Source organism: Crassostrea angulata, chromosome 6, assembly GCF_025612915.1.
Source record: "Crassostrea angulata isolate pt1a10 chromosome 6, ASM2561291v2, whole genome shotgun sequence".
In the NCBI taxonomy this organism is placed as follows: domain Eukaryota; kingdom Metazoa; phylum Mollusca; class Bivalvia; order Ostreida; family Ostreidae; genus Magallana; species Magallana angulata.
Genome location: NC_069116.1, coordinates 53708712 through 53721980, shown reverse-complemented (window position 1 = coordinate 53721980; position 13269 = coordinate 53708712). Strand labels below are relative to the sequence as shown.

The 13269-nt window shown below is 33.8% G+C and overlaps 1 protein-coding gene and 1 long non-coding RNA gene across 6 annotated transcripts in view; one reads left to right on the top strand and one right to left on the bottom strand.

Moving 5' to 3' along the window:
• LOC128189753 (zinc finger transcription factor lin-29-like) overlaps nt 1–13269 on the top strand; it is a 143031-nt gene that overhangs the window by 85565 nt on the left and 44197 nt on the right. For 2 of the 3 annotated variants that reach the window (XM_052861491.1, XM_052861493.1), the window contains 2 exons: nt 2842–2917; nt 11272–11314. In XM_052861491.1, coding sequence (XP_052717451.1) covers nt 2842–2917; nt 11272–11314 — 119 coding nt within the window. Of the gene's footprint in view, nt 1–2841; nt 2918–5453; nt 5496–11271; nt 11315–13269 lie in introns of those variants that run through there. The other variant, XM_052861495.1, reaches the window with a different exon arrangement.
• LOC128189766 (uncharacterized) overlaps nt 5509–13269 on the bottom strand; it is a 36134-nt gene continuing 28373 nt past the window's right edge. For 2 of the 3 annotated variants that reach the window (XR_008244274.1, XR_008244276.1), the window contains 2 exons: nt 12058–12562; nt 5509–11041 (listed from right to left, as the gene is read on the bottom strand). This is a non-coding gene — a long non-coding RNA (uncharacterized LOC128189766). The remainder of the gene's footprint in view (nt 11042–12057; nt 12563–13269) is intronic. The other variant, XR_008244275.1, reaches the window with a different exon arrangement.

Here is a 13269-nt window from a genome sequence, read left to right as displayed (position 1 = left end):
CAACCTCAACCCTGTAAATAGTAAGCTAGTGAATGAAAAATGATAGACTCTGTACATCTCTGGTAATGTGAGCCGTGGGGAGATTTACCTCTGTCACATTTAGCTTGCCTGGTTTCTAGGTGTGTTTTAAGAGGAGATCAGGGAAAAGTTGTGATGGAATTCAGATTTAGAATTGTGTTTAATTTTGTCATTCAAAATAACAATTAAGTGTAATATGTTTCAACTGATAAACATTCATGAAAAGAAAGTTTTGGTTGTATAGAGTTGCACAATGATTTGCCAATTAAAAAAATCCCTGTTTTACTGGAATAAAACAGTAAAAAGAAATCATTAAAATGATAACTACTTGCTATTATTTTTTTGAATCAACATTGACCACTGAATATTCCCAGTATTGAGATATAGGCTCTTTAAAAAGAGGATAAAAATGTAAAAATGTGTTTATATGTACATAATTGAACAAATTTTAGCAAAAATTGGATACTAGGCAAGTTACAGTACTATCAGCAGTAATGAAACAGAATAGGGGGGCGATAAGAAATTTGAATCCTTCTAGGTTAAAATACAACACCCCAACAGTGAAATAAAAGAACAAGTCTTTGGATTTTTTCATGCTACATTGGTGTGCAGATTACTACAAGAACTTGATGTACAATATAGCACGTGGTAAGAGTGAAGTTCTTTTGATATACCTTGCTAATTGGTAAAATCAGATGAAAGTCAAGTTAAATTAGGGGGCAGACATATCCACTGCCACTTTTTTTCTGTCAAGTGAATTTTGCACAACAGAAAAGTAAGCAAGCAAAAAAAAAAAAAAATTTAAGAAATTACCCTCACAACTTTTGATTTGTGATCCTAACTACTTATTAATGATAAGTAACAGCTACACAATGAAATGGATAAAAACAGTAATAGTAGTCCTTTTAAGAAATAACGAAGGATCTTTTTGCAATCTCTATACACCATTAAAACTGACAATTATGTGCACCTGAGAGGATAATTATACATCTAATCAGCAAGTGGGGATTAAATTACTATCTTCTAATTTTTCAGGAGCATTTAAATTAAGTTTGAATTTTTGCCCATGTCGCAATTAAGCATCTTTTGTCACATCTGCATTCTTGAAAAATGTTTTTTCCTGAAATTTACAACTTAGTAACTTCTTACTATAGAGACAACAAGAGATGGTCATTTATTAAGTTTATAAATTTAAGTTTATTGTGTTCAGCATTATGTAAACCACAGGAGATGAAATTCTGGACATCTTAGATGTCCAAGAACAATTTGATAATCACTTAAATGAGGTGTTGTTAGTTTTGTAAAAGGATCATGGTCATTGCTTTTACTTTTTCCTTCAAAGAACTTATCGTGGCCAACATGTGGTTTAGCTACAGAAATTCTGGTCTTTATGGTGGGAAACAAGCTATACTTAGCATTGATACGGCTATTTCTTAGCTTTGAACAGTGAAACATACTGATGGACTTTGGCTTTTAATTGAGAGCTTCGAGTGAACCCTGGGAGGTCTCTTGACCTTTTGATATCTACATGCACTGATGTACAGCTTGCATTGATCACAGGACTCGAAGCTGGCTTCTTCAGATAACAGCAGCGGAGTAGCTCTTGACCACTTAAAAATCCACAGTTGTCCACATGACCACCAGATTCATTGAACTCTGACCCTGGATTGACCTGCAGCTGTGGGGTTACAGCAGTGTACTTGTATTAAGTGATAACCTTGTACTTATAGCCTCCTCCCCATCTTTCACTTCCTGTTCATGTGAACTTTCTCGGGGCCTGCTTCCTCATACAAGGATCTCTGTCATGTGTCAGAGTCGTAGAGCTGGCACAAGATTTGGCATCGTTTCTTCCCATGTGATGGAAATGGTCGCGGATGAACGAATGCGACACCATTCTGGATGACCCTCATCTGGAGGTCATGGAATCTAAGAAGAATTTATCATTTGGATTAGATAACTTGAAATTCTAAATGTTTAGAATAAGAATTTATGGCATTCTCTGTCACTAATCACGTATATTATGTAATATGTATAGCTGTACTTTCACTCCTGACAGTCAGAGACAACATAAAAAGGCAGAACTTGTTATAAATCATTCAATTGCTGTAAGAAAACTCATGTTTTCAATCAACCGCTGCACATGGGTATTTATTTGTATGTATAAACTTGGAAACGTGTTGGATGTGGTATACCATGAAACCCGGACAAAAAACCAAAAAATAATGATATGTTAAAATTATTGGGAAGGTTTATAACCAATAAAATGCTCTTTAAGTGGGAGTGGGAAAAAATGAGAACCCCAGGCATTTTTTATGCCAAGATGCTTATCTCTTTCACAAAAAGAAAATAAAACTTGATGCTCCTTTAAGAGGTTCTCTTGACCTGCTCATTGACGGGCTTACTTCGGAGGTAGTGGAGTGCCTGTCAAAATCAGCAGGGCTTTTAACTTTAATAAATGTCACTTTATATTACTTGAGACTGTAGCTAACTCTAAACCTGCGAGACATAATAAAAAAAACATGCTGCAGTAACTGCACCACTCCAGGGAAAAAAATGTTGGATTCAAATTTGTTTCTCAAAAAAAAAAAAATCCTTAAAAAAAAAGATGCAGATACGCTAAGCATGTTTGTTTCTGTTTGTTTAAATTTTTTATTTGATCAAATACTTTTAGTGAAAAACTAGGAGGTTTTTAATATAAAATTTTTACAAAGAGTTGTAGAAAATTTCCTTTTTTCTTATATTTCCTTGCACAATCCAGAAAAAAAGTTTCTTTGAATATTCTACCACCACAGTGATGATAAAAACTGGATTTTGTTTTTTCAGTCCTGACTGCTATGCAGGTCTCAACATGGCTGAACGACATCAAAGAGAAGATATCAGCTTGTGGGCAGGAATGCAGGTAATTTTACTTTGTCTGTGTGTCTGTTTTACTGAAAGAAACAGGTTGTTTTTACCATAATTATACGTTTTTTTTCTTCAGAATGTAATGTAGTGAATTTGAATAACTTTTATTTAAAGAATTTCACATTTCTATCCCTTACAAGTGAAGAGATAGGAAAATTTTATATAAAGAACATGAGATATTCATTACAAACTCTGTAAATTTTCTTTTTTGATCTATAATCCAATTCAAATCCATATTTACTGTAAACTTTAGTGCCATAAATATACCTTTAATTCCCTGGCAGATTTGAAGATATTTCAGAATCCCCCTCTGTATATCTGTTTGTCCATCTGTCTGACAGTGTAGAGATAATTTTGCTCCAGTATTTCTTATTAAGACATGGCTTTTGACCTGAAGATGTGCTAGTTCTTTAACTGTGCTCATTGAGAATGGTCAAGGTCATATCATAAACATGGTACTTATCCAAACTAGACATGGTTTGTGTAGACTCTCTTGATTGGTCTGTCATTCTATATCTTCATCCATACACCAACCCTTGGTCTGTCATTCTATATCTTCATCCATACACCAACCCTTGGTCTGTCATTCTGTATCTTCATCCATACACCAACCCTTGGTCTGTCATTCTATATCTTCATCCATACACCAACCCTTGGTCTGTCATTCTGTATCTTCATCCATATACCAACCCTTGGTCTGTCATTCTGTATCTTCATCCATACACCAACCCTTGGTCTGTCATTCTTTATCTTCATCCATACACCAACCCTTGGTCTGTCATTCTGTATCTTCATCCATACACCAACCCTTGGTCTGTCATTCTGTATCTTCATCCATACACCAACCCTTGGTCTGTCATTCTATATCTTCATCCATACACCAACCCTTGGTCTGTCATTCTATATCTTCATCCATACACCAACCCTTGGTCTGTCATTCTGTATCTTCATCCATACACCAACCCTTGGTCTGTCATTCTGTATCTTCATCCATACACCAACCCTTGGTCTAGCTGTCTTTCTATATCTTAATCCATACACCAACCCTTGGTCTGTCATTCTGTATCTTCATCCATACACCAACCCTTGGTCTGTCATTCTGTATCTTCATCCATACACCAACCCTTGGTCTGTCATTCTGTATCTTCATCCATACACCAACCCTTGGTCTGTCATTCTGTATCTTCATCCATACACCAACCCTTGGTCTGTCATTCTGTATCTTCATCCATACACCAACCCTTGGTCTGTCATTCTGTATCTTCATCCATACACCAACCCTTGGTCTGTCATTCTGTATCTTCATCCATACACCAACCCTTGGTCTGTCATTCTATATCTTCATCCATACACCAGCCCCCTTGCAGTTAAGTCGTCTAGAGCATTGCTGTCTTGTCTGTCATTGCCACTGTCCTAGACCATATAGGGAAATCTGATATAAACCTCACCAGCATGAAATAAACCTCACAAGCATGCTCTTTGAGTAGACTTAAGGATCTTTTCTAAGATGTACTTTAAATTGAGTTTTTCTCAGAATTAATGTCTGGAATTTTATTAGAGTCTCTTGTCCAATCATTTATCCGCTATTTAAATAAATTGTCCACTATAAAGCATTTTATTTCATTCGAATACATAAATGGCATGAAAAGTTGATTTAACCCATGGATTTTTTTAAATTGCTGAAAGACTGTTACCAAGAATTTTCATTCAGGTTTTCTTGTCTGAAATTTAAAATGACTGAAAAATGTCACAAAATACCAGTGACTCTACAGAGTTGGTCAGGTATTCGGTGCCATGGGCAACCAATTCCTGTCCATGTATTGACAAGTAAATCAAAAGTCATTGGTTGTGTGCAGTATTAGTGATCACTTTTTATATTTTCCCTTCCAACCAGTGTCTCAATTCACAGATATTTAAATGAAAGAATGGTTGCTTAAATATGTGGAAAAGAAACGAATTAGAGTTATCTTCTTGTTTTCAAGAAAGTCTTATTATGTTGGATAAAATTCATCTTGTGTACCTGCTGAATATACCTATTTTATACATTAAGATTTTCTGCACCACTGAGTTTAATAGGAAAACTCAAGAGGATAAATTGATAGGATGATAACCGCAGGGCAACTGCAATGTGTGAATCAGCTGATTTCATATAAGTAGAGTGCAGCAGCTACTGGTACTGTGACCTTGACCTTTATTGTGACTGTCTGTGTTGTGTCTATGTTTTGTAAGTAGATAATAGGATACAGGGGCACAGGTAGAGGCTGACCTTAGACTGACCTGTACTGTACATAGGGCCAGGCAAATCAAAACACACTAAGAAAGGAGTGACATCAGCTTGGGGTCATACAATTGGACAGAAGGATTCTCAGCATGCCCCTTCAATTGTAAAAGAAACAGGATGAAAACTCCATCAAGGTTTTTCTTGGCTGATAGACAAGATTCATTGCAAAAGATAAGAACAGCACAATCGTCATGTAAGGTTCTTATCTACTGGGGGAAGTTGAATGTTGCATTTTATCAGTGGTGAAAAGGAATGCTAAGCTGGGATGCACTTTTTATCAGAACCTGCATGGGTAAATATCTGTCTCAGGTGCAAGCAATATTGATGGCATACAGCTCAAGTTTGGGGGAAGTAAAAGACCTTCTCCAGGTGAATAATGCCAAAGGTGATTGGTGTAATCCCAGAAAACAGTGGGAGTAGTTGCATTGCATGTCTACATGGTAAGCATGAAGATTACTTTGGCCATCAGAATGTGGGATCCTATTGGAAATGTAATGCCATGCATGGATGACATCGGCTCCCTCTGTCAGCTGGCTCTGTGTCTTCCCGGTTCACATCTATTTGTGTCATTAGGGTTTGTCTTGATGCTAATTACATGATACATTCCAAATGAATTGAGAAGTCTGCCTGTCATTGTTGGCATAGGCATATCATCTTATGATAAAAACATCCTACTCAGTTGATCTAGGAAATGCTTAAGGGAAAGGCTTAATTGAATACTTTATGATAATATTGATACTTTATAATCCAGCAAAGAAGACTAATTGATATGGCATTGGCATTTGACCCCTCTTTTTGCGATGCTGCAACTTAAACACCTGCAGTTCGTATATAAAAGGGTATAATACAGCTATGAAGGTCAGACAAACATTAATCATCAATATGACTATAGCTGTCAGTGTTAAAGTATTCCATCTCTATATTTATTCAAACCGCCTTCATCTTTTGAAAGCTGTATATAGATTCCACTGAAACAATGTCCTACATTTAGATCATAATTAGCAAAATGCTGATGCCCCATACTGACATGCACTTTGTAGTTTCCTATGGTAAAAAACAGTAAATGCATCAAATTAATGTGCAAAATTGATGAAAATCATGAATAAATGGTAAGGTTTGGTTGGATCATCACTCTTTTATTTTCACCTTTGATTGGTAACTGGGGGAGGGTCTCTAATGCTGTATCAGAAGGTGCTTCATATTTTCTCTAATTAATCTTTTTCAAGCATTAAAGACCTGGATGCAGATGACTGTACTGAACAAAGTGCAAAGCAATGTGATTAGAATAATCTAATTATAACCGTTACAGGTGTAATCTGGAGACAAACTTCTCCTTTCCTTTAACAGTCTGACTGCAGATGGCAGCCGTTGGAGTTTATTTCAGTAGTATATATTATTGATGAGATACCAAGGACATTATAGGGAAGTTCAACAGTCATTTAATGTCCATGTGGCACTGGGTGCAAAAGCACTTGTTAATTTGCAGTAAACAACTGGAAATCTTAATGATTGGTTCTTAATGTTTATTATTTGAAGTTTTTAGCTCACCTGAGTTGAAAGCGCCAGTGAGTTTTGTCTGTAAACTTTTTACATTTTGGACTTCTTCTCCAGAACCACTTGGACAATTTCAACCAAACTTAGCACAAAGTATCATTGCATGGGTGAAGGAGATTCAAATTTATTAAAATTAAGCGCAATGCCCTCTTTTAAGGGGAGATGGTAAGGAGTTATTGAAAATTTGTTGTTATTTTTCAAAAATCTTCGTCTCAAAAACCATTCTGCCAGAACAGCTGAAACTTTTGAGGAAGCATCCTCAGATGTGCAGATTCAAGTTTGTTCAAATCATGATCTGCAGGGACAGGGTTGGTCACAATTGGAAGGGTGGTGGAATTTTTAAAGAAAAAAAATTCAAAATCTTCTTCTCAAAAACCATTTGGCTAAAAAACTCATTATTTGTGTTGAAGCATCCTCAGATTGAGTAGATTCAAGTTTGTTCAAAAAAAGCAAAATTTTACCATCACAGCATAAAATTAAAAATATTAACTGTATATGAAAAAAATATATAGTTATATACATTGCCAATTCATATTACAAAACATAATGAAGCACTGCTTTTTAGTTCAGAATAGCACTTTGTTGTTTAGGTTTGTGACAAAAATTGCTTCAATCAGCAAGAGTTATCTTTCTTTATTATTTAACGTACATGTTTTACATACAGTACATAATAAATTGCCACAGTTTCTAATTTTTCAGAAAAGGTTTTCTGTTTTTAAATTTGGATAGGATAATAGTAAAAGGATCCATATGTTTCAGAAATGCTACAAATGTAAAACAGAACATTTTATTAAAACACAAAAAGGGGATCAAATGATGATCTTCCAGTTATTGATATGTTCTCAATATAGGGATATATTGTCTTGAAGAAAATGTGATATTGGTGGGTTTTTTTCAATTTTTGTTGTCCCATAACTGCTCTCTCAGAATAGAAAACCCTTATTCAATTTTAAACATTTGAAATGTTATGTTTCAAACTAGTACATAAAATTTAGTTTTATTTTTTTCATAAAAATTAATCCATTTGGGGAAAGGGGAGGGATATTTATGCAGATATTGCCTCATAAAAATCTGATCAATATGATTCGCTTCTTGCAGTTTTTTTGTAAAAGTTTTCTTTCCTTTTACCCCTGCTAAAAGCTGATATTCAGTTCATTCTGTTCAAATTTTCTTTTTCTATATTTAAATATAAATAAATGTCGCCTTCCAATATAAATTGGGGCCCAGCACCGCCTCCCTTGTTGCTACATGCCTTAATAATTGTGAGTTAACAGAAACGAAGTGAGATTATTTTCTACAGAAGTTGTCTTTTTTATCAGAGGGATATTCCACCCTAAAATCCAATTGGCCATAAAAGCTGTTACTTGTGTGAACACATCCTTAATTAAGGTAGATTCAAGTTTGTTTATATTATGATTCCTTGAGATAGGGTTTGGCCACAGTTGGGAGTCAAATTTTTACATTGGAATAATATAGAAAATTATGTTTTTTAAATCTTCTTATCATAAAGAAATCAGCCAAAAATTGTTACTTAGTGAAAGCAAAATTAGGTAGTGTAGATTCAGGTTTGTTCTTCGGGGGTAGAGTGGGGCCACTTGGTGGGGGTCTAATTTTACATTTAAAAATGTTGCAAATTGTTTTAAAAAACTTGAATGTTCTAAAATATAATATTATATATGTATGCAATTATCTTGACATATTATTCTTAATTGCTTGGACTGTGAACACTGGACAATTTATAGGCCCCAATGTTTGATATAGGTTAAACTTTTTATGTTTAAAATATTCTTTAGATCTGCAATGCTCAGTTTGTGACATGACTTTGAAATCATCCTACTGTAAAAGGAGCTTATTGTTTTACATAAATATGTCCAAAAAAAAATTATACTGGATCTGTTTTACTATATTGTACAAATATTCTGTTTATGATTCTATACAGCTGATTTTATTATGGATGTTATTGCTCAAGTGAGCAATGTGGCCCATGGGCATTTTGTTTTTTCTTCACCATGGTTTTTTTCGTAGCGGTGATGTGCTAATATTCTAGAGGTTCTGTGACTTTCACGTTGAAATGCATTTTCCTCCTTGGTTGCCCTTTGACCTTAAAATGATAGCTTTGGGTAGGAGTCAGTGTGGAACAAGAGGGAATGTATTATTTCTTTGGAACTTCATATGATTATAAAAATGCCACTGTAAAAGGGGATATTTATATAACAATATGTCAAACTATCAGTAGGAGAAGTTTTCTTATTCAAGTTAATTAAATTTACCAAGGGTTGCATTGATTTGGAGTTTTGTTATGTATATATATTTGAAAAAGACAATAAAAGGAGTTGATCACTTCTTTTTTTTTATCTGGAAATCAGGGGGTTGAAATTTTTATATTTAAAATTTTTTAAAAATATATAAATCTATATCTGGCTAAGTATTGCAAATTTTGAACATTTATGGTGATTTTATCTTTAAAATGCTGTACTTTTTATATCCATGTTAATACTTTAATATCTCAATGTGTCCCATATTCCTCCTTAAGGTATTGTGTCATCTAAAGTTCACTCCAGTAAAAGGTTTTCTTCTTTAAAAAGTTTGAACATAGATCTAGGTTACATCAAAGTCGGTGATGTTGCTGATAGCAAGTGTTTGATAGAGGATGTTTTTGGAGATGGTGAAGCTTATAGAGCAGTGGGGTATCTCCTGATGGATAGCCCGAGCCCTGCAACTGACACACAACTGTCTCACGTCTTCATTCACCACAGGACGGGCTGGTGTGTGTGGGAAATTACTAAATGGTATCTCTCTCTTTATCAAATACTTCAGGTGTCTGCTTATGAGCGGTTTTGGGATTAATATTCCATATTATGCATTTTGAGCCTCGTTAATAGACTTGTATTTTTTTTTGGTGCAAGTTTTATTTCATTATGTAACCACCTTGAGTAATTAAGCTTCCGTGAGAACTTCACACCATGTTGAATCATTTCTCCTGCAATTAGAGACATTATTGTCCACAATACTGGATTGTAAAATGATATTAATGCTTAAGTATTCAGATCCTTCAGGATTTCATTCATAAAATGAAGAGCAAAGCAATTAAGAAGTCATTTAAATCTCGGCCCCTTCACTTAAGTTTCCTGTCTGACAGTATATAATATAAATGACCACCTAAAATGAAGAATATCGTAAATCACTGGCCAACCCTCGGTGCTTCTTGAGAGAAAAATGGTAATTGAAAAATTCATTTTATTTGTATGGATAACATGATTGGTTAGGTTTGCTGGAAATTAAACTAATAATAGATTTCATTTACTGTCTTATGACATTTGTAGTTTAAACTAATTTCATTAATTCAATTTAGGACTTTTCTTTATTCTTCCAGAGTTGTTCCTCTTGTTCCTCTTGTTACTGCGCTCAAGCTAAATTCATTTTGATTCAAATGGAATAACAGCGTTCTTCACTAGCTGTTAAACTTGTGTACAGTATAGTTCAATTAAATAAATTTATGACACTAAGCATTTCATTAAAACAAACAATAATAACTACCCTTGTTATTAAAAGTACATGTACACTATTCTTAGAGGGCTGTGAAAAGTTTTTCCAAAAAAAAAATGTGTAAATATTTTAGTTTTTAGCAAATGGTTTACTTTAAAAAACAGACAAAATATGAATGATTGACAAAGGTATTTTCATTCACTCTAGTTATTCACTTTATTACTTCAAAGAAATCTTTGCTCCTTTGAAACATGGATAGATAAATTAGAAAAAAAAATTGATGTGTATCTGAAATTCTAAGATGTTCACATTAAGAATTGAAATCATATTTCTGCAACACTTCTCAAAGGAATTTGAAATGTGTCACACATTGAAAACATCAGTATACAATAAATAATAAATGTAATAGAAATTACGTCAGGTGTTTTTTTTGGTTCTACCTGAGCGAGTTCGGTCCTGCGGTAGATAATTGCATGGATGATGGATTACAAAGCGACATGCTGCGCTGTCTGTCTGGTGTTAATCAGGTGTGACATTACAGACTGTCTGGCAACTCAATGACTCTGTACAGGTATTGGGGCCACCAAACTCGGGTCAACCACGGAGTGTCAAGTACTAACAATAGGGTATACAGACCACTGGGCGGAAGTGATGAGACCCTTGTATCGCTTAATTGATTTCATTCCAACGATGAAAATCATTGCATGCTCCTTAGTCTCGTATTAAATATATGCAGGTTGAAATCGGTGAAATAAACTCCGAGCAGACAAGTCTCTGAATCAGGAGACAGTTTTAGACCTGTAATATGTAAATTTTTCTGGATTTGTATTCTTGAAAGCATAATGAAAATACGAGAATAGGGGGAAATATAATGAAAAGGAATTCAAAGATGTATTATTTGTAAAGCACAATGTAGTATAATATGATATATTTGATAATTGATTAAAAAAAAAGATAAATAATTAAATAATAAATACATGTATCAGTTATGTAATGATATATTAAATAATGGGTTTATGTCTTTGCAGAGTCCAGCTGTCGGGGACATGTCTACACAAGGGATGTCTGCAGGTAAGTCAACAGTCTCTACCTGCTTAAATAACCCCAGCTCTCCGTCAAGGGACACAACCCTGTTGTTTAGTTCCCCTGATTTCTATTATTTGAGATATGCATTGGTCCCAAATTACCTCTAATGTCCCAAATCCCTGCTGTGAAGATAATCAAGTAAGTCCAGCAGCAAATGTTAACAAATGTATGTTGTCTCTATGTCTGTTAGTGCATTTCTACATTAATGTATGATGAACTTGCATGAATGTGTTTAAAAAAAAGTGTAATTTGATGGGACTTGAGAAATATTCAAAGATGTGAGCCTTGAGGAAGTAATCTCTTTAAGTCTTTCCAAAAAACATCTTGTTCCTATAAACTTTTGAAAAATATATGAATAAAAGATACAAAGATATCAGTGATGTTTCTAGAATGACATTTTTGTGACATATATTTGAATTGTATCCACTGATTGGGTCATTGGACAAACTTGATTTTAAATTTTAAGAGCACTTATAGATTATTCTCTTCTTTTTGTCTCTCTTTAGAATCATAAACAGTAAGGCTCATTTTAATAAGCCAAGTGTAGTTGAAGGGCCACACATTTTGACCATTTCTTAGCATTGTGACCTTTCAGCTTTCATTTGTGCCAATACTGATGGTAATATGTATCCACAGGTTTTCCATTCTTATGTTGCATATGTTTCAGGAAGGAGTTGTCATACCTATATTAAGAGGGTCTGTTGTTAATTGAAATGAAATGACTCTACCTTATTGGTTTTATAGTAGCATCAGCTAATTATAGAAGATCTGCTCTACATCTATTTTGTATGAAGTTTGAGTTCAGTCTGGTTCTAGAAATGCCTGCAAAATTTGATACAATGTATTGAAACCAGTCACCAGCAATGTCTATGAAGACATGACCAACTCAGTGTCATTGTAAAGACACAGATTTTGTGGTATACATACATTGAAAATAAGTTTACTTATTTTGATAGATTTGTTAACGATTAGTTACTATCTGAGGTAACTTATGATCAGAAACCTTTCTACTGCATTATAAATGTGGTTAACATTAATGTTAAAGTTACGCCAGTTGATCCTAGTATGAAATGCTTGACTGGCTGACATTGAAAACATTGAAATTTTAAAAATTTGGTTTTGTACTTTTGAAGTAAATAATGATATTTACCTGTTTACTAACCAGATCTCAGAAAATGAACTACATTTATAGTGTAGTGCATCAGTTCCCATGGTTTGCAGAGACAATCATAACTGTTAGGTAATAAAAGTGATAAACAGGATAAGTAGAGTACTATCTGAATGAAATTACACTCATAAACATTGATAGGAATAGTTAATTAACATTGATAGGAATAGTTAATAAACATTGATAGTAATCGTTAATAATCATTGATAGTAATAATTAATAAACATTGATAGGAATAGTTAATAAACATTGATAGGAATAGTTAATAAACATTGATAGGAATAGTTAAGAGGGCTGAATGGTTATGGCCATATTTGACTTTGTTAATCTCTTTGTAAATGAAAAAAAAAGAAAAGCTGTGTATAAAGGTATAGTAACATATTCAAATTTTAAAGCTGATGTATTTGGAAATTTTCTTTGCTAAATGATAGTTTATAGCTTAGAAAAATTTAAATCATATTTAAAAATTTAAAAGTTGATGGGTAGTTTGCTGATCATCAAGCCTGCTTGATTAATGTTGAGAGGTAATGTAATATATTAACTAAGACATTAGCTAATGCAAACTAGAAACCTGAGTCTTATATAGAAATGATGTAAACCCACTTTAATAATACTTTGTTAATGAGTAGAAATGTTCTTACCAGAGTCATTGCTATAATAACAATTTATAAGCACACTTCTAGCATGCAAGAGTAATATTGACACAAAATGAAGATGTCATCTTGGGTGCAATGCCAATAAAAGCAATAACTACACATTGTATATCTATTAA